At 50.9% G+C, this 22,156-nt stretch overlaps 1 protein-coding gene across 5 annotated transcripts in view; it reads left to right on the top strand.

Moving 5' to 3' along the window:
- The first annotated feature begins 5,680 nt into the window (after positions 1 to 5,680).
- SEZ6 (seizure related 6 homolog) overlaps positions 5,681 to 22,156 on the top strand; it is a 99,981-nt gene continuing 83,505 nt past the window's right edge. For all 5 annotated transcript variants that reach the window (XM_077311769.1, XM_077311768.1, XM_077311767.1 and 2 more), the window contains exon 1: positions 5,681 to 6,426. In XM_077311769.1, the coding sequence (XP_077167884.1) occupies positions 6,366 to 6,426 (61 nt within the window). In that variant the 5' untranslated portion in view covers positions 5,681 to 6,365. The remainder of the gene's footprint in view (positions 6,427 to 22,156) is intronic.

Raw genomic sequence — 22,156 nt, 5'->3', positions numbered from 1 at the left:
CTTCTTTGCGCTGTCAATTTGCAGCCAGCTCATGGCAAGCCTGTCGGGTTTTCCAGGCGGGAGATGTCCGGAGGCGGCTCCCCACTGCCTGCCTGTGCACAGCAGCCCTGCCATCGAGGTCTTCCTCGGTGAACTCATCAGCCCGTGAGCACATCAGCCCATAACTTAGACGGAATCAGACCCTTAGACTGTTGCTTAAGCCTGGCAGTTGCTCTCCAAGGTGGCAGACCGAAATCTTTCCCATCACCTACCGCCTGGAGATGCCGGGGATTGAACCGGGGACCTTCTGCCACTGAGCCACTGCCCCTAACCGGGGCAACTCTGCTCATCCTCCAAGATCTGACAGGATCCAGCTAGCCTAGGCCATTCAGAGCCGGACAGTCATGGCATACAGACATGGAACATGACCCTTGTCGAATTGACAGAGTCCGGAACTTCTGCCTGCCAAGCTGGTAAGTCCAGCTGGAAAATTGAAATTTCTGTGCCTTGCCTCGAGCAGCCAGGCTGGCCCTGGTGGAAATTCTCTGGAAGGAGGACTCCCTGTGCCCACTGCAATGGCAACCAGGATTGCTGAGGGGCCAATCACAAACGTCTGACTTCTGTGAATTGTTGAAGGCTTTTAGTCCTTGCCGTTTCATCAGTAATGGTGTCATGGAGGTAGGACATGGGAACTTTGCCATGGAGGGACTCCCATCTTGCCATGTCCTACCTCTGAAGACGCCGGTCACCATTACTGGCAAAACATCAGGGACTCAAACAGCCAGCCCCACAGCCCAGAAAACCCACAACACCCATCCCATTTCACTCTCTCCTTTTCCATTGACTCACGAGGTCCCTTCTAATTCTATGATTCTATGATTCTATGATTCTATGATTCTATGATTCTATGATTCTATGATTCTATGATTCTATCTGCCAAAGCCCCACAGGAACAAAATTCATAGCAGAGAAGGGAGAAGTTTGGTTTCCCCCAGTTTTGTCTCTGCCCTAGCAAGTCTGATCAGCCGAGCCAGGAACAAAGGCCCACCCTGCCCAGGCCCCTGTTTTCAGAGCCACATGCAGGGTTGGAAGGTGGGGACCCTCCCCCCATCACGGAGGTTTCCTTGCCCGCCGAGGCCTCCCTCTAGCCCGGAGTGGCTTGGCAGAGGCAGCCTGTCCTTTCCCCCCTTCCGCTTCCTCGCAATCTGTCTACCCAGCGCGGAGCAGGCTGGTCAGGGAAGCGGGCAGGTATTGCCTTTCTGCTAAAAATAATCCTCGTGTTTTACAGCTCGCTTCTTTGGTCGGTGCGTTTCAGCCGCGCTTTGTAGATGTGAGGGCTGGGAGTCTTGTTCTTTCGCCCGCTCGGCACCCACGGTTGGGACCGGAGCATCAAAGAGCCGAGCCCCCAACCCGGCATCGAGCTCTTTTGGAGATGCTGGCCTAATTGTTTCTGCCTCGGGCCAGGCCCGGGCGGTAGCCGTTTGCTCACAGAAGAACCCCTCTGAACCGTTTAAAACGTTACTGTTTGGGCTACCCCTGTGGTCGGCAGCTGGCGTTGACAGATCTACTGAATTTCCAAAGCGCCTTTGATAAAGAGAGGCAGGAGGGTGCTTGACTGTCAGTGCAGCCAAGGGAAGGGGGGGGGATAGTGCTACATAAACATTTAATAAAGTCTGTTCATTAATAAAAAATATGACAAGAGACTTTTCTCCACCTTCCTTCCCGTCTCTGTGCTGCTGTTGCTGTTGCTGTTGCTGTCTTTTGGTGGAGACCTCCTCAGACCACTGGCCCAAGCCCTCCAAATGTGCTGAGTTTCCTTCCTTCCTTCCTTCCTTCCTTCCTTCCTTCCTTCCTTCCTTCCTTCCTTCCTTCCTTCCTTCCTTCCTTCCTTCCTTCCTTCCTTCCTTCCTCCCTCCCTCCCTCCCTCCCTCCCTCCCTCCCTCATCTTTCTTTCTTTCTTTCTTTCTTTCTTTCTTTCTTTCTTTCTTTCTTTCTTTCTTTCTTTCTAGATAAACATTGTCGATATAACCAATAAAACACATCAGTCCAGTCAAATACAATAAAATTACTAACGCTAACCATCGGTATCCTATGCTGAGTCATTGCTTTTTCATTCCCCTTAAAAGGTAGGATGTAAGAGGAGACCCCGAACTGGTAGGGGAGGCCCTTATGTCGTTCTGGTCCTCTGGGCGTACTGGCCTCAACCGTAAGCCTGGCGGAAGAGCTCTCTGCTGCAGGCCCTGCGGGACTGTGTTAGTTCCATCATGGCTCTGATGTTCTCCAGGAGTTCATTCCACCAGGTAGGGGCCAGGGATGAGAAGGCCCTGACACTGGTCAAGGCTAGTTGCAATTCTCTGGGGCTGAGGACAACCACTCGGTTAGACATAGCTCACCACAACGCTCTCCGGGGGACATTGTTCAGACAGGCAGTCCCTTAGATATGCAGGTCCCAGACTGCAAATGGCCTTAAAAGTTAGCACCAAAACCTTGAACCTCCCTGAGGATGGAGCAGGCTGAGATTCCTAACTGGGCTTAGACACCTGGCTCACCAAACACACCAGGTTGATTGCCCATCTGAAGGTATGGCTGAAGGCACAATGCCAGGGGATCAAGGGACACCAGCCATTCTCTGCTTGGGGATAAAATGATAGATTTCGGAGGGTCTAAGGCTAACCCTCTCCCATAAGATCTCAGAAGCTAGGCAAGGTCAACTGTGATTCATAACTGGATGGGAGAAGGTCAAGGAAATCCAGAGTTGCTCTGCAAAAGGCAAGCAATTGAAAGCCACCTCTGGACATCTCTTGTCCCACAGCAGGGGTGGCCAAACTGTGGCTCTCCAGATGTTCATGGACTACAGTTCCCATGAGCCCTGGCCAATTGGCCATGCTGGCAGGGGCTCATGGTCATTATAGTCCATGGACATCTGGACACCACAGTTGGCCACCCTGTCCCACAGAGTCATCATAAGTTGGCTGGGACCTAATGGCAGTTTCCACCACAAAGCTGGCTCAAGGTAACACTTTCCCTTGGACAATTCCCAGGGCGCTCCTCCTTATATTTTATGGTGCAAAGAAATTACCTTCAGTGTAAGCAGAAATAGGAGTGAAGACACTGTAAGTTTGGCTCAACTCAAAGGGCTGCTGCCTTTGTTGTTGGTTCCCTTCCTGCTTGTGCAAGGCTGGCATTCCCTTCACATGATGTAATAACCCACCAACCACATGTTTGGGAAGCACGACTCAAGCAGTCGCCATATGCAAGAAGCAGCACGTGGATTTCTATTGGGTGTGGCGTTTCTCCTCTGGATCCCAGAGCCAGGAGACAACATCGAGGGAAGGCCTCAGCCTCTCTGTGCTGCTGTTGGCTATCCAGAGGAACTGGTTGGCCACTATTTGAGACAGGATGCTGAATTAGATGGGCCACTGGTCTGATCCAGCAGGAATCTTCTTATGTTCTTAGGAAGACCTTGGCCTCTGCCCTCTGTTGTCGGCTCTGCAGAAGAACCGGTTGGCCACTGTGTAAGACAGGATGCTGAGCTGGATGGACTATTGATGTGATCCAGCGGGGCCCTTCTGATGTTCTTATGAAAGCCTCATTCTCTATGCCCTGTTGTTGGCTGTCCAGAGGAACTGGTCGGTCACTGTGTGAGGCAGGATGCTGGACTATGATCTGATCCAGCAGGGCTCTTCTGATGTTCTTGACCTATTTTTAGTGCTTTGGCTCTGTTCTACATACCTCCAGGTTATACATTCGCGGGGGGAGGGGGAAAAAGATATGCTTTCTTGTTGCAGAAAAACAACAAGCCCAAAACAAAAAAAGAATCTAGTTGACAACTAACAGATACATGGCCTATTTTATAAGGTAAATGTAAAGGTATCCCCCGTGCAAGCACCGGGTCATGTCTGACCCTTGGGGTGACGCCCTCCAGCGTTTTCACGGCAGACTCAATACGGGGTGGTTTGCCAGTGCCTTCCCCAGTCATTACCGTTTACCCCCCAGCAAGCTGGGTACTCATTTTACCGACCTCAGAATGATGGGAGGCTGAGTCAACCTTGAGCCGGCTGCTGGGATCGAACTCCCAGGTTCATGGGCAGAGCTTCAGACTGCATGTCTGCTGTCTTACCACTCTGTGCCACAAGAGGCTCTTGGTCTATTTTATACACAATAAATTAATCTGCTAGTATGCTTGGGACCAGCAGACTTCTCTGGGTAGAACTGGACAAACAGTCCCTCTTTGTTCACGATAGAATGGAAAGGAGGTTTCTTAGAGCGGTTCTGCATGCCCATACCTCCCCCAAAAACCAATGTGGATTTTAATTAGCACTGTACATTATTAAATAAGCAGCTAAACTACTTCCTGCCCTCCCCCCTCTGACATTGAAAGAAATGTCCAGAAATCCGCTTGGAGCACTTTTCGCTGTTAGATCCTTCCGAATGCCCTCTGCCTGCTCGAAGGAACGCCTCAGCGCTTGCCTCAAATCCCTCAGCCTTAGGAGGAGGTTGAAATTCAATTGAAAGCAGTTTTTAGAAGGGGGAAACATTCAAATGAGTCAGGGCCTAAGAGCAGATTTCTGGAAGCTGGGATGGGCTGCCTTCCATTCACTGTATTAAATAAAAAGGATCACCGCTTGAATTTAATTGGGCACGCTCTCTGGCCCAGAAGGACGTCAGACAGAGATGTATGACCCCCGTTTGGGGGAGTCAGTCAAGTCTGGAAATAGAAAATCTGGGGCCAGACCTTTGGGGGCCCAGCCCAGCAGGCAGTATAGGTTAACCCAGTGCAATTCCAGGGGGGGGGCAATGCTGAGAAAGAAAACATTTCCCTCTCTTCCCCAGGCCCATAGGACTCTTCGGTCTGATGTCGCCTAGGATTTCCCAATTGCATCTCCCTTTCCCCCACCCCGTACAAGGGAATGGGGTTGGCACAGGCTGTGCAGTGAGGAAACCCCCTTAAGGAGCGAAGAGCTCAGTTCCTCCTTGTTGTCGTGCGCGACAAGATGCAGGCTGGGCGGCAAAATCCCTTTTTTTTTGCCGAAGGCAGCAAAATTGCTCAAGCCAGCCGAGTACAGGGAAGCGGGCAGCCTGTATCTTCACCCAGCCTGCCCGAGCTGTTCCAAGCCCAGAGGACTCTGTAATCATGACCCTGGGTTACTCTTTGCCTGCGGATCTCGTGGCTGGCCTGCTGGCTGACTGCCAGGCAGGGATCTGTGCCTTCGCAGCAAGTCCCCTGCTTCTCCCTCCACTCCACCCCACCGCACCCGGCCTCTTGCTCTTCTGCAGAAGCTGGCATGGGGTGCCACTGGCTTTTAACTCTAATATAATGTTAATTAAGTTCTCTCCCCCCCCCCCACCTCTCCTATGAGCACCGTTTGCTGCTGAGGCAGCCGCCTACAGCCTTGGCATTTATTGAGCGCAAAGTAATAATTTATCGTCCTTTGTATGCTCAAAAGCCATCTTCATTATCCTGCAAATTTGAAATGCTGAGAGAATAGATGGGAGTCTTTAGATCAGCGTTTTCCAGGGGCGATGATGGGTGGGAGTGGAGAGGGGGGGTGATGAGATGGAGTGCTTAGGAGCTGACATCAGAAGGGCACTCTGTCAAAGCCTTTCCTTGGCCAAGAACCTCCCCCCCTCTCCCCCCTTGCCTTGCTGGCTTATATAACCCCCCCCCCCCAGATTCCTCCCAGTCCATTCCTCACTTTCATTAAGGGGATGGAAATGGAAACTCTCCCGGTGCGACTCCCAGCTGCATTAAGCGAAAGGGCCAAGAAGACGATCGAGGCCATGTGTCGCCGGCGTCAAGACTCCGAAGGGCTCCAAACTTGGAAGAAGCAACTCTGAAGGGTTGTCGCCCCACCCCCCACTCCCCACCCCCCCAAAAAAGTAGCTGTCTTCAGGGAAAAAGATAGGAGAGGAAGAGAGAGGAAGAGAGAGGAAGCGGGCTGTTTCCCCCGCCCCACTCCATCCCTCCAAAGTGGGCCGACCCCGGGGCCAAGCCCAAATTGGGGAAGGGAGTCCCTCCTGTATTGGGGAGGCCGCTGTACTCGAAGCCTTACGGTAAGGAGCTGTTCTTCAGCACTCCGCCAGACCCGCGATTCCCGGCGCAGACGCTAGGAGCTGTCCGCGGTCCTGAAAGAGGAGCGTTCGCGGCGCCTGGATTCGGGGCTTGGGCTCTCGCGTCGAACCAAGTGCCTGCCTGCCTGCCTGCCTCGGCGACACTGATCGGGGCCACGTCGGGCTGCTCTGCTCTGCTCTGCTCTCGCCTGCCGGAGCCAGGAGCCGCTCGGCCAGCCCTGGAGCGGGGGACGCCCGGCGTTTGCAACCAGGCGAGGGGAGAGGACTGAGCAGCCGGGAGCCGCCTCCCCCAGGCAAAGTACCTCTGAGCGGGCATGAAGGGGTCTCCAGCCCTCTGCTTCCTCCTGACTGCGCTGCTCGGGGTCCGGGCACAAGGTAGGCGGCGGCTTTGGGGTACGACCCCTCGGTGGGTTCTTTTTGAACAGGGCAATCCAGGATGTGGGCGGGTGGCGGTGGCGTTGGGGGGGGCGACGACACACAAGCTGATTCCCCCCCCTCTGTCGTTCATCCGCCCACCCCCACCCCGCTTTAGCATAAATCGCGTTCTTAATACCCCCGATATCCTCCTCTTTTCCTCTTCCCTCTCCCCCCCCCCCTCCTCTCCTTTCACGGCTTAGCAGATCATGAGCCAATAGCTTCAGGGGCTGTCCTCGTAATTATTTGCCATGCCTGGTAATCTCATTTTTTTTCTTCCCCCGCAAGAAAAAAAAAATTATTAGTGGTAGCATTTGACGAAGCCGTGAATACAAAAAAAAAAATAACGTTTAGTCACGTTCAGCCGTCTTTGGAAATAATTGATTTAATTTAATTTCCCTTTCCCTTGTACTACAAACAGGGAAGGAAGGGAGCCTGGCAGAGGGTTTAATTAAGCTGTAGAATAAGCCGGTCTGGGATATCTCCAGATGCCTCCAGCTCAGCCCCACCGCCACCCCCAGCAGGTCTAAGCTTCCAGTTCTGAAGCTGCCGGAGCTCTCCTGGGCTGGCAAAACCGGGAGGCACTCCTCGGATGAAACTTCTCCCAAGTTCCTCTCGCAAAGACTTTTTGGGGCAGGCGCTTCGTTGAAAAGCAGCTCTTCCCCTTTCAGTCCTGGGTTCCAGGTCCTCTCTTGGAGTATCCCCGCCCCACCCGGCATTGCTGAGGGGGTTTTAAGTTGACCTCCAACGCTCCTTTTTATTCCCAAGGCTGTCCCTGCATTTACCTCGCCTGGCCAAGGTGTTAACCGGTTTAACTCCAGATCGAGATGTCTCTTCTTTACCTCTAATTGAGCTTGAGAATTGAAACAAAGGGAGGGGGGTTGGCGGGGGGGGGGTCCTCCAAGGCTTTGAGCCAGCAGGTCCAGATTAGGAGGCAAGGAGAGCAAAACGTATGGTTACCACCATTGAACTATTATGAATTTCTCAGTGTTTTTCATGAAGAAAACCCTTCAGAATTTATTACAAGGGCTGGGCTGGGGGGGGGGTGTCTCTTGTTAGGTGGCTTCCACTGTATACAGCGCTCATTATCCCCCCCCCTTTTTTTTTTTCTAATCCATTCACAGAGAATGACTTTCTGCCAAGGAGCGCAGGGGTGATTTACCCTCATTAAACAAAGAAAACAACTTAGCAAACATTTCCTGATTCCTTGTTATGTCAGTGGATGGATTTCATTTTTGCCTTCTATTTCTGTTCAGCTGGAAGAGTGCTTCCCCCCCCCCCACTCCTCCCCCAGCCTAGACTGCTTTGTGGACCACCCGTAAAATCAGGAGACAAGACGTTGCCGGTTGATACAACAATACAATAAAACAATATTTGGGGTTCCAGTAAGAACCGAATGGGAAGCAGCTTTTTTAAAAAAGATGTTTTCAAAACAAAGGCCCTTTGAGCTTCAGGGCAAGGGTGGGATTTGCAGGTAACCTTCCCACTGGAAGCAAGCCAGGTGATACCTTGGCTGCACGTACAGTCCCCTTTCTATGCCTTTTTGAGGGATCCTGCAGCATAAGGGCCTCCTCTGCCCAGTTCCCTGGCACAGGACTGGTCCTTGTGGGGGACAGCTCATGGGGGACACTAGCTTTCGGGGATCACTGAGAGAGGATGACCATTGGGGTCCCTTGCATGCACACATAAAAATCATTTCCAAAGTTGCATCCATGTGCTGAAAAAAATAACACCATCTCTACATTCAGGAGGCTGGGATATACTGTGTAAATAAATGCAATGTCTTTAGAAGAGTTTGGGGGGGTTGTTTATACTGAGAGAATCAGGAAGGCTGTAATCGACACACACCCACCATAATTTTTTTCATCAGTGGCTGAAGCACAATCCCTTTACTAATGACAGTTAGAAAGTTTCCCATCTTTTTGATTTCCTTAGATATACTCATACCCATCCAAGAAAGGGAATTTCCAAAGGAAGCATGGGTGAGGTTTTAGGGTTGGGAGGAAGGATATGCAGTCATGAGAGGGCAAGATTTGCATCGATCCCCCAAAATTAAATGGCAGAAAAAGCACATAGTTCAAGGTCCCCCCCCCCCCCTGAAAAAAAGGACACACAATAACTGGATATTCCTGAGCCACTGCTGTGGGTCTGAATCGGCACCGTGTGTCCTCTGCAAATGCTACCCTGCAAAGAGCTTTTCCTTGCAGAAGCTCTCCTGAGGATTATTTTATTTTTAGCGGAGGGTTTTCGAAATAATTGAATGGCCTGAGATTTCCGCTTCCAGGCCCACGTCCAACTGTTCAGCTGAGTAAGCTTAGGAACCCCAAGTCACTTCCGGCCGTGGACCCTTTTGTTCCTCTGGACTCTGCACAAATTGACCCACGAGGGATTGTGGACTTCTGGTCACTTGAGCTGATTCAAATCACCCACAGGTATGCGTCAATGATGGAGGGCAATCCATACAGGTTCTACGGTCAAGGCTTGTCAAGGAAGGGCTGACCTGGGAGCAGCGGTCTTGCAAATGGACCCCGAGCTCTTCATTCACTTAGATATGCCCTTTGTTGAAATTAAATTCCAGCTGGGCTTTGGAGTTGAGGGCTGCAGGGGTACATGCGTGTATTCCCCCACTCCTGTGAAGTTGCAAAAATCTGGGACGTGAAGAATGGGACAGACTGGGGGAAATGAAAGGGAATGTTCTGCACCGGTAGGTCTCTTTGTCCTCTCTTTGGGGATAAACTGGATCACTTTATTCCATGGCCCATGACTTAAGGATCTCTCTGATGGGTGGTGTGCCATCATATGGGTCGTGCGCTTGCTTGTTTTCAGTTAGCTGGCTTGGTTGTCCAGTTCCCCCAAAAGGGAGGCCTGCCTGTTTTGGTGTGTGTGTGGGGGGGTGGCTTTCGTGCACTCTTCGCCTGGATGAGTTCTTAACGCTTTGGGGATTGGCGTACATCAAAGTTGGAAGATGGTTCCGTGCTGTGAATTCTCCGAAGCGAGATTGCCACAACATGATGGTGTGTTTCCCTGGGGGAGGCTTTTCCCTTGCAGATAAATCTCGGCCCTCAGATCCTCCAGACCAGGGGTAGTCAAACTGCAGCCCTCCAGATGTCCATGGACCACAATTCCCAGAAGCCCCTGCCAGCAAATGCTGGCAGGGACTTCTGGGAATTGTAGTCCATGGACATCTGGAGGGCCGCAGTTTGACTACCCCTGCTCCTGACCTTCCCTCAATGGTCAATAGTCCTTAGAATGCCTCTACTCAATGAGGTGGGGAAGCATCCTGGAAAATATGCCCAGGGCAGGATTTTGGGAGTGTGCCGAACGGGGGAAGCCTGCTGAATTAATCTCTCTTCTGTCCTCATCACTGCCGCTTAGGCCTTGATCCCTCTTCTTGGCCATTAATCGAGATCGGATGGATGGATTGTCCGCTGGGGAAATCAGACGCTCGGCTATGTTACAAATCTCTTATTTGGGCTCCGCTGATCCCGGCGAAGAGCTCCGATATTAACTCTCTTGCTAGGGATGGTCACACCGTATGCTTGATTTAGCCCCAGATCGGTGAGTTATTGTGCTCACAAAGACAGGGGAACTCTGGAGGAGGTGATAATCTCCGCCATGAATTTTCCTGGATGGATTCACCCACCGATGGGCATGGTTCTCTGTCTCTTCGGAGAGCTCTGGGGGAGAAAACATGGATTGTGCGAGTTGATAAGGGGCATAAGGGTTGCAGGTTTTTTTTTTTTAAAGAACAGGAGAACAGGCCAGGTTTTCAGGGGGTCCAAATCTTGACAGGATGCCAAATCAGCTAGTAAGCTACGTTAATTGTATTAAAGTTTCTACTGAGACCAGTTGGGGGAATTGCCAGAAACGACTAGAAAGGACTAGAAGCTTCTGGAACCTTACCTCTGGATTTGATTCCAGCAGCTTGGCGATCTTTGCTCCCAGTTTCCAATGAAGAAGAAGAGTTGGTTCTTATATGCTGCTTTTCTCTACCCGAAGGAGTCTCAAAGAGGCTTCCAATTGCCTTCCCTTTCCTCTCCCCACAACAGACACCCTGTGAGGTGGGTGAGGCTGAGAGAGCCCTGATATTCCTGCTCTATCAGAACAGCTTTCTCAGTGCTGTGGCAAGGCCAAGGTCACCCAGCTGGCTGCATGGGGGGAAGGAGTGCGGAATCAAACCCGGCCTGCCAGATTAGAAGTCCGCACTCCTAACCACGACACCAAGCTGGCCTAGATGGACTCTGGCTTATCGTAATTCCTTCATGGGGAAAGAGAAACATGTTGGTCTGGAATTGATTTTCCCGAAATCTCTATGGGCAGGATACTGGGGAGAGAGGGAATGCAGAGAAGAGAAGAGAAGATCCTCCCTTCTCCCCTCTCTCCTACCCCAGTTCAAAATACGACGACTGGCCAAAGGTCCAGAAAGGAATCAAAGGTATTTCTTCGTATCACCTAATGCTGGGACCCAGTGTTGCAACCCCCCACTTTTAAAACGGACAAGTCAGCAGCGAGTTCACCTTTCGGTGGCTGTCCAAAGAAGGGAACAGAGTGGAACATCCAGGCTCCGAAGCAGTCTACCTCTGGATACTGGATGCTACCACAACCAAGCAGCAGGGGAGGGTTCCTGCCTTCAAGGCCTGCTTCGGAGCCGCCCAGAGGGATCCAGCTGGCTGCTGTCGAAAGAAAAACAACATCTGCATAAGATGGGCCATCGTGGCTTGATCCGTGGAGGCAGAGATCGCCATATTCGAGAGTCAAAAGGCCTCTCCTACGTTGCCCAGGAAAGCAGCCACACCAGGCCCTGCACATATGAGGGATACGTTTCTACCTATTTGAGCAACTCTTCCGGTTTTCAGGGGGAGAAGCAGAACTATATATGAAAAGACAAGCCTATGGGTGCATGTACTCATGCGCAAGCACCGATGCGAAAACGCTACAAGCAGGCTGGAATGTGGAGAGCAGCGGAGAGTCCGTGGAGGAGAAAAAGGAGGACATGCCATTAATCTGCTCAGGTCCCGGCAGGCCGCGAGAAACCTGGAAGGAGCGGTTTGGAGAGGGCAAGAGAGGGGATTTGGAGAGCCGCTCCCCCCTCCCCTCTTTCCTGGAGGCCCTCGGCTTGTTTTGTTCTTCTCTTCCTTGTGCCGGCTTCCATTTACAAATCTTTCCTGGGAAAAACAATCAATTTTTCATGCCAACAAAACTATTTTCCATATGCATTTGGCTGGGGGAAGCGGCCTCAAGCCTCTTTCTCAGACCTCGGTCTTCTGCTCTGGGTGGCTTCCAAGGAGCACCCCTGTTCTACCAACACCCATGAATGCCTGTGCTGGAGCAGACCCAGGTTCATTTAATATGGCATTCCCCGTCTCCAACAGGAGCCAAAGAGCTGTCCAGAGCACAGCAGACTGGACCCAAGGTAGGCTGCCTTTGACCATGGAAGCTCCATTGAGTGTCTAGGTCTAACAAATGTGGGGAGAAGAAGAAGAGTTGGTTTTTATACCCTGCTTTTCACTGCCTGAAGGAGTCTCCAAGAGGCTTACGACTGCCTTCCTTTCCTCTCCCCACAACCCTGTGAGGCTGGTGGGGATGAGAGAGCTCTGAGAGAACTGCTCTGTGAGACCAGCACTATCTGTGACTAACTCAAGATCACCCTGCTGGGTGCAGGTGGAGGAGCGGGGAATCAAACCCGGCTCGCCTGATTAGAAGCCACCACTCCTAACCGCTACGCCCAGCTGGCCATTTCCTCTGGGAAGCCTGATGCAGGAGGGACTCCTATGAGAGAACAGCCTGGCCGACAGGTTTTCATTGTGTGGCCCCTTCCAACTCTATGATCCTAACCGAGGACAGCAGTGGGAGGACTCTGAATAACTGCTGCGGTCGGTTTCCAAACTGAATTCCATCCCGGAGGTTGTCAGAGGTGCTTCAGTCAGCAGTTCCAGGATGGTGGACATTTTATTTTTTTAATTAGTGGACCTTTTTTGCCATCAAGTCACAGCTGATTAATTTATTTATTATCTGATGAGATAGGGGTAGTCAAACTGCGGCCCTCCAGATGTCCATGGACTACAATTCCCAGGAGCCCCTGCCAGCGAGTGCTGGCAGGGGCTCCTGGGAATTGTAGTCCATAGACATCTGGAGGGCCGCAGTTTGACTACCCCTATTGATGGCTTCTTGCCACGGTGACCGAGGGGAACCTCCACGTTCAGAGGCACTGAGTCTCCGGATCCCAGAGTGAGGAGGCAGCACCAGGGAAAGCCCTTGGCCTCTCTGCCCTGTGGTTGGACCTTGAGAGCAGCTGGCTGGCCACTGTGTGAGGCAATCAGTTCCTCAGACTTATTGGCAAGGCGGGAGACATCCAGAGGTAGTTTGCCATGGCCCATCTCTGCCTAGCAACCCAGTTATTACTTGCTGGCCTCCCTGGAGTTTCCTGCATTCTGCAGAAGGTTGGGAGGTTGTGGGTTCCCTGTGTTCTGCAAGGGGTTCATTCATTCATTCATTCATTCATTCATTCATTCATTCATTCATTCATTCATTTGTAATTTAATTTATATACTGCCACTCCCAGCACCGCTGGCTTGTGGCAGTTCACAGCATATATATATATACATACATATATATATACATATATATACATATATACACACACAATAAAACATCACTCCGTAAAACATCAATACAATGTATACAATACAATACAAAACATCCTAAGATTACACAATTATCCCCATACTAACCAGAATGAAGAGAGCGGTTATAAATACTAAACTCTCCCCAAGATCTGATGCAAGGAGTTATGGGTTTCCTGTGTTCTGCAGGGGGTTAGGTAGTTGTGGGTTTCCTGAATTCTGCAGGAGGTTGTGAGTTTCTTGCATTCTGCATAGGGTTGGGGGTTTCCTGGATTCTGCAGGAGGTTGAGGGGTTGTGAGTTTCCTACATTCTACAGGGGGTTGGACAAGGTGACCCTGGAGGTCCCTTCCCACTTTATGATTCTATGCTTCTATGATTCTACTGTCCAGGGCTGGATCCAGCTTAGCTTCTGAGATCTGATCAGGCCAGCCTCACCTATCCAGGTCAGTTGGCTTCCCCATGTCATGGTTCTTAGTAGATCTCAGTCACTCTTTTGTCCCTCATTTTACTTCTATGGAATGCCTTGTTGAAACGGTTTAAGTGCATCAGTTGTTTGAGACACTGCTGTTCTTCAGGGATTTCAGTCCCTCTCCAGGATCTGAGAGGACACACTGAGTCTCTAGTGAGCATTTCCATACACAAAAATGCGCAGACGCCGAGGCACTGTGCTGTGTGCAGCCTGTCGCATCCCTTGCTACAGGTACTTGAGATACATGGAGCACGCCTATAATATACTGCAGGACAATGTTGTCGTTGTTTCGCTGGTACATCGGAAGTCAAAACAGGGCAAGCAGTGGCTTGTTGACAGCAAAGCAGCCTGATCCTGTCCCTCTCTGTAAATGCTGCAGCACACCAAGTAGGCCATAAATGCTTCATCTCAGTGTGAGGAATGGAAGCTAGACAATACCGACTTGGAATATAAGGACAGAAGAAGAACCATGCTAGATCAGAGCAGTGGTCCATGTAGTCCAACATTCCACCTCACACAGTTCCTCCGGAGAGCCAACAACAGGGCAGAGAGGCTGAGACCTTCATTAGAACATAAGAGCCCCACTGGATCAGGCCAATGGTCCATCTAGTCCAGCATCCTGTCTCACCCAGTGGCCAACTGGCTCCTCTTGAGGTCCAGAAATGGGGCATAGAGGCCAAGGCCTTCATAAAAACATCAGAAGAGCCCTGCCAGATCAGACCAGAGGTCCATCTAGTCCAGCATCCTGTCTCACCCAGTGGCTAACTGGCTCCTCTGGAGGTCCAGCAATGGGGCATCGAGGCCAAGGCCTTCCCAAAAACATCAGAAGAGCCCTGGACAGCCCTGTTCCTCTGAACAGCCAATGACAGGGCAGAGAGGCTGAGTCCTTTGTTAGAAAATAAGATCCCTGCTGTATAAGACCAGTGTTGTATAATACTAGATCTATCTAGTCCAGGATCTCACATAGGGGTGAATCAGCTGGATGACCCACAACAGGGCATAGAGGCTCACCCACACAGACACACGCTCTTCAGCCATGCCTTGCCAGCTCCAGGTGGGGGGAATCACTGGAGATTTTGAGGGAGGAGCCTGAAGAGCATTTGGGAAGGGGAGGGAGTTTGATGGGGCATGAAACCATCAAGTGGCCATTTCCTCTAGAGCAGGGGTAGTCAACCTGTGGTCCTCCAGATGTCCATGGACTACAATTCCCATGGGTCCCTGCCAGCAAACGCTGGCAGGGGCTCATGGGAATTGTAGTCCATGGACATCTGGAGGACCACAGGTTGACTACCCCTGCTCTAGAGGAACTGATCTCCATGTTGGCAGCCCTGATGCCGCCTAGCTCTGCTGGACTCTCGGGACTTTGAGAGAGGGGCTGCTGGCAGCATCAGACAGACGACATGAGAGAGAGGTGTTCAGAGCATGAAATTTGGCTCAGTCCTCCCACCCTCCCCTGCTTACCTGCCACTCATCTCCCGTTCCTTTTCATTATTAGCTGACATGAGTCAGACTCGCTGCAGGGCAAGGGGTGGGGGGCTGGAGTGGGGGTTGAACAGAACCTGTGCCGGCAGATGGATACAGGCCATGTTGGTCTGAAGCAGCAGAAGGAAGTCTGTCCAGGAGCACCTTGAAGACCAGAAAAGTCTAATTTCGGGGGTGAGCTTTCGTGTGCATGTAGGTACACCTGAGTATATGGCAGAGCCATGTGTCCATGTGAGTCTAGTGGCGCCTTGAAGACCCACAAAATTTTATTATAGATAATACAAGCTTTTAGGTGCAGGCACACTTTGTCAGATAGACTCAGGGGGGTGGCTGTCTTGGTCTGAAGCAGCAGGAGAAAGTCCGGGTCTAGGGACATGGCCTGCCATCAAGGGATAAGATAACGGTGTTGCCAAATGATAGAGGAAGCCATATAACTGCTTACATAGCCAAATTTTACACCACCACTCCTAAGTTACACAGCACCTTTTAAGGATAAATCAGCATTCCTGCTTTATACAGGTTTTAGATTGTCCAGTGGAATTTTGAATCTTTGGAATTTTGATTTTTTTTTTTACAACTCCTTTACGTTTGTTTTTTTTGACCTGAAGTAGCACAACAAAATCAGAGTCCAGTAGCTAGCACCTTTAAGACCAACAAAGATTTATTCACGGCGTGAGCTTTTGAGTGCATGAGGAAAAGGGCTTGCACTCAAAAGCTCACGCCTTGACTCAATCTTTGTTGGTCTTAAAGGTGCTACTGGACTCTGATTTTTTTGGACATTCTTCAAAATGGCTCAGTTTTTAAAACCTGGGAGGCTTTTTCATTATTTTCAGCTGTGCATCCGTCATTGAACAGAATACCTCATTGAACAGAAATGTCCCATATTTTTGAATTGCGGTGCCAGTGGTCTAAATGGCTGCAAATAAATGCCTCTCAGAGGCACCTTGAAGACCAACCAAGTTTGAGTCTCAGATAGATTCAGGTGGGGAGCCATGTTGGTCTGAAGCAGCAGGGCAAAATTTGAGTTCAAGGGCACCTTTATGACCAGCCAAGTTTAATCCTAGATCCAAATGAACACTTCTTAAGATACAGAGAAATGGAAGTCATCAGTCCTTGCATATAGCTAAAGAGGGTGAGCAATAATTTTAGCATACAGCATAATGAAGATGTTTAACAGATGCATGGAGCAAACAGGATTAACAAGCTTAGTTTATATGGTCACCATGGTCTTGGATTTAATTCCAGGGGAGAGAAAACATAGAGAAGCAGATAAATATATCAAAATTGGAGGTTGGTGTGTAGAGGCATCCTGCTTAATTGTGGGTGGCTGTTGTTAGACTCCATCCATCCGCTCTTAAGCATGGAGGTGACTAACAGCATCCTTTTCCAAATTATATCACATTCATTGCATTCTATTGCAATCACCATAACAAACAAGAAATGCCATAGAATCATAGAGCTGGAAGGAACCTCCAGGGTCATTTAGTCCAACCCTCTTCAAAATGTAGGAAATACACAACTATCTGCCCACCCCCAGTGACCCCAATTCCATGTCTAGATGATGCCCCCCCAAAAAAACAATAACAACAACCATCATCCCTAGTCAGTCTGGTCTGGAGGCAATTTGCCTTCTGACCCCAAAATGGCAATCAGCATTTCCCTGGGCATGCAAGAAAGGACCACAAGATCCAAGCTCAGACACAAATCCCTTCTGCCCACCAATTTACAATCTGCCTAAGTTCACAGAATAAAAATACAATAAAATAAAGAGAATATGTAGCCCTACTTGATGGAAATACAGATGTGAAAACGGAATGAGCTTAGCATATATATAGTGAGACAAGAAACCAATATCCCTGTTAAGTCCTGGGTGTGTTGTTGTTGTTGTTCCGAGGATTGTAATAACTTGTAATTCAGCGATTTCCCTTTATTTCTGAAGTTCCTTTGCAATCAAACCGCCACCTTGAGGTCACCCACTGGAAGGCAGCTGGATATAGTTATTTGCTTCACTATGTCCAACCCCCCCCCCCGAATTAAATCCAAACTGGCAACCATATAAACCAAACATCTTCATTATGTTGTGTGCCAATCTGCTTCTCAACCTCTACTGTGTCTGATGACACATGTGTGCACACAAGAGCTTATACCTTGAATAAATCTTTGCCCATTGTAAAGTTGCTGCTGGACTTGAACTCTGTTCCGCGCCAGCCGATAAGTCATGTGGCTTTCAGTTCCAGAGAGGGAGGCAGCTGCTTCTCAGCCAGTGTGCCTCAGGGCAGCCGGAGAACATCCTTAGGGAACCAGGATGATGGGCTAAGCTTTTAGTCAACTTCTGGCTGCTGGGAAGGAGCCAACAGAGAAGCAAGCTGCATCTGACATCTCCAGGGGCCGGGAGTAGGAACACGAGCCATTCAGTGTCAAAGCTGACGTGTCTTCTGAAGAGGAGATCCCGTGGTTGAAAGAGAGCTCACCATTGACCTGACTAGTTCTCTTTTACATGTGAGTTTGGGTATGTCCATTCCTGAGGTTGCCAACCTCCAGGTGGGGCCTGGGGATCTCCTGCCCAGATGACAGAGTTCAGTTCCCCTGGAGAGAAGGGATGCTTTGGAGGGTGGAACCTGGGACATTGTCTTCCCCAGGGTTCGTCCCCAAATCTCCAGGGCCAATGTCTTTAGTTGCAAGATCTTTCCACACACTCAGAGGGCCCTGAGTTACCAGGGACAGTCTCTGTTTTCTGGGACCAGACCCTAGAGATTCTCTGGTTTGTCTTTTGATGAGGTCTTGATGAATCTTCTTAGCATGCATACCAAATACTTTTGATGAACATACATGAAAATATATTAATGCACACACAATGCCTCTGACACATACGTGAAAATCTATGCACGCAAACATAATGCTTCTGATTTACATACATGAAAATTATATATGCACATACAAAGCTTCTGACACACATACTTGAAAATCTATGCATGCACATCCAATATTTCTATTGCATGTACATACAAATCTATGGCCACACGCACAATGCTTCTGATTTGCATACCTGAAAATCTATGCATGCACTCACAATGCTTCTGATGCACACATTAAAATATCTGCATGCACACACAATGCTTTTGATGCACACACATGAAAATCCATGCATGCACACACAATGCTTCTGATGTGCATACATGCAATTCTGTGCATGCACACAATGTTTATTATGAACTTACATAAGAATCTATGCACACACACAGTTCTTCTGACGCACACACATGAACATCTATGCATGCACACACACAATGCTTCTGATGAGCACACATGAAAATGCAGGCATGCACACACCACAATTCCGATTTCCATGCATGCACATGCATACCTGCGCACACAGTGGTTTTGTTGCACAAACATGACAATACATGCCCAGGCGCATCCCAGTCTCCACTCCACCCCCCCCCCAATAGTGAATAACACAGAATGCCTTTTGCATAGCAACACTGTCATTATCAGTACTCTTGGAATCCATGGTGAAGCGTCCTCTGAAACATTATGGTCTGCTCATTTGAACGGGGGGAAGAGACCGTTGTGGGCCTGGACGGTCCCATCTTTGGAGGCCAGGGCAAGCCGGGCTGCTGCGGAGGGAAGGCAGGCCTGAGAGAGCCTCCCTCCAGTGAGCCTAGCGAGCCAGGGAAGGGGAGGAGGCAGAGCGAGGGGTCCCCGGAGGGAGAACAGGGTTGCATTTGAGCCGCACAAGGATCTCTCTGTTCCCGTCTGCCTCCTGCCTTGGCCAGAGGCCTGGCCCAGAGGAGGCAGCCGGGTCCTGCAGCCAGCCTCGGAGCGTTTTAAGTGCAGCGGCCCAGAGGGATGGGGTGGGCGGGCGAAGGGGAAGGGGAAGGCATGCGCTGGCAGGTTGAGTTTCTCTTTGGCTGCGAGTGCAGGAAAATTACAGCTTTCCAGAGATATCTGTATTTTTAGCTCAGACCGTGTGAGTCGTAATTAATCTTGCTAAGGGAATTGGGGAACGCATTTCATCTTTCTCCTTGAGAGCTTAGAGTGGTGCGTTTTCCACCAAGTGGCTCCCAGGAATGGGGCGGAGGGGGCGGCGGGGGGGGAAGAGGACGGTTACCGAAAAAGAGCAACAAAATGGGGAACAGATGGAGGTGTCTCTTCGAGGCAGCTCGACTGCCCGGCCCTGTCCTGCAAGTCGGAACGGGAACGCAAGGAGGGACCTAGCTGGAGCAAAGGGGAAAAGCAGAGCCCTGATACTGAGCATAGCAGAAGGCGGCCAGGTGGCCAGGCACGGGTGGCCAAACTGGTGGCTCTCCTGATGTCCATGGACTACAACTACCTGGCAGGGGCTCATGGGAATTGTAGTCCATGGACATTAGGGGAGCTGCAGTTTGATGTCCCCTGCAGTAGGGCAATATCCCCAACAACTGAACGCATTGCAAATTCCCTGTACCTGTGCAGCTCTGGAAGGCCATGCCTTCCCCTGTGTCCCCTTCCCATGGCCTGGGAGGAGATCCGGCCCTGTGCACTGATGCAGTGGTCTGATGTGCTACTCTTGGCACATGGCCCCAGTGGCTCACCCATCCCTGCTCAAGACTCTCGGGGACTCCCCCCCCCCTTTGCTGCTCTCCAAATTTCCTCTCTCTTCTGGGGGCACCAGGAAAGGTGTTCGGCCGGCTTGCCTCGCTGGTGCGGAGCTGTCACTCGGGATCTAGATCAGCAGGGCCATGCCTCAAGAGGGAAGGAGCATCATGCTGTTGGGAAGACAGCCGGCTCTTGTCCTCCATAAACAGTGGCACAAAATTCTCCTAGGTTCACCGTGGGCTGCACTAGAACGGCTGCTCTAGCACTCACCTATCATTTGCCCCTAGACTGGCATCCATGACACTGTTCGCTGTTGTACCAGATAAGTGACCCGAGAGAGAGAGAGAGAGAGAGAGAGAGAGAGAGAGAGAGAGAGAGAGAGAGAGAGAGAGAGAGAGGAGAGCAGGAGGAGCAGAAGGGGGAGGATGAAAGGAGAAGGAAGAGGAGGAAGAGATGGAGAAGGGGGAGAAGGTGAAGAGGAGAAGGAAGGAAGGAAGGAAGGAAGGAAGGAAGGAAGGAAGGAAGGAAGGAAGGAAGGAAGGAAGGAAGGAAGGAAGGAAGGAAGGAAGGAAGGAAGGAGAATAAGAGGGGGAGGGGAGGGGGAGAGCGGGGGGTTTTGTACCCCACTTTTTACTACCCAAAGGAATCTTGGAGTGATATACAGTTGCCTCCCCTTCCTCTCCCCCGTGAGGTAGGTGAGGCTGAGAGAGCTCTGAGAGAACTGAGACTGCTCCAAGGTCACCCAGCTGCTCGCATGTGGAGGAGGAAGGGGGAATTATACCCGGTTCTCCAGGCCGCCTCTCTTAACCGCGAGGTCCCGCTGGCATGCCATTTGCCTCCTCCTCTCCCTCTGCTTGCCTCGGAAAGGCTCCAAAGCGCAGAGCAGCGGCTGCTCTTGGCTCAGCTGCCGAATCTTCCTGCCGCCAGGAACGCTGCTTGTTCCTCGTGTAAAGACGGGGCCGGATGCTGTGCTCTCCTTGGGGGCTGACATCTCCACTCCCCGGTTATTGCAGCATTACAGGAACGGCTCCAGTTTGCCCGGGAGGGAATCCCCCACCCCACCCCTCTGTTGTGTGCTTAGCACAGTGGTGGTTGTGAATCTGGCCTTGATCAGGTTACACTCCAAGGCAATTTGTCCTCTTCTGGAGTGCTCCAAGGAGGCCTGGAACGAGTCCCTGGCTCACATGAAGCCCTGGCTTTGCTCAAAACTCATCCTGGATTTGGTGCCACCCTAAGGATGCCAGTGTCTGGGCAGAGGCAGGGTTGCTGGGTGTGTTGATTGTAGCGCTCCCCTTGAGGGGTTTTCCTCTTAATCCAAGCTGAAGAAGAGGCAGCCGGGCTACCCTCATCCCTTGCCCAGCTGGGTGGTCTGGCTGAGACAGACCTGTTCCTAAAGAGTGATTCTCATAGAACCGTAGAGTTGGAAGGGGCCAGATGGGCCATCTAGTCCACCCCCCTGCTCAATGCAGGATCAGCCTCAAGCATCCATAGAATCATAGAGTGGGAGAGGCCATACAGGCCATCTCGTCCAACCCCCTGCTCAATGCAGGATCAGCCTCAAGCATCCACAGAATCATAGAGTTGGAGGGCCAGACAGGCCATATCGTCCAACCCCCTGCTCAATGCAGGGTCAACCTCAAGCATCCATAGAATCATAGAGTTGGAAGGGGCCAGATGGGCCATCTAGTCCAACCCCCTGCTCAATGCAGGATCAGCCTCAAGCATCCATAGAATCATAGAGTGGGAGAGGCCATACAGGCCATCTCGTCCAACCCCCTGCTCAATGCAGGATCAGCCTCAAGCATCCATAGAATTATAGAGTTGGAGAGGCCATACAGGCCATCTCGTCCAACCCCCTGCTCAATGCAGGGTCAACCTCAAGCATCCATAGAATCATAGAGTTGAAAGGGGCCAGATGGGCCATCTAGTCCAACCCCCTGCTCAATGCAGGGTCAATCTCAAGCATCCATAGTATCATAGAGTTGGAAGGGGCCCGACAGACCATCTCATCCAACCCCCTGCTCAGTGCAGGGCCAGCCTCAAGCAGCCTTTCTCAGCCAGGGCTTCATGAAGCCCTGGTGTTTGTTGATGGCCCTAGAAAGGTTTCCCCGAATGGGTGGGAATTTATTTAAAAGTGTTAAGCATTTAACAGATAGTATGATCAGGTGACCTTGGAGGTCCCTTCCAATTCTATGGTCCCATGATTCAATGGGGCATAATGTCATCAAGGCCACCTTCCAAAGCAATCATTATCTCCAGGCAGACAGGCCTCTGGCACCTGGAGATTGGCTGTAATCCGAAGAGCTCTCCAGCTGCTTCCTGGAGGCTGGCAACCGTATGCAAGGAGGTAATCAAGCACAACACAAGGTAACATGGAGAAGAGGCTTGGCTTTGCCAGGAGAAACAAAAGAATGCGCCTCATACAAATCCCTCCTTCTTCCCAGTTCCATAGAAAGGTTGTCCTGGCTCCTTGGCTTGAGTGAACACGTCTTATTCCACCTGTCCTTGTGCTATGCCGCCAGTCTTCGTGTTTGCCTT

Source organism: Paroedura picta, chromosome 15 (genome assembly GCF_049243985.1).
Source record: "Paroedura picta isolate Pp20150507F chromosome 15, Ppicta_v3.0, whole genome shotgun sequence".
Classification (NCBI taxonomy): Eukaryota; Metazoa; Chordata; class Lepidosauria; order Squamata; family Gekkonidae; genus Paroedura; species Paroedura picta.
The sequence above is the reverse complement of the archived record's forward strand: the minus strand, read 5'-3'. Positions and strand labels throughout refer to the sequence as shown.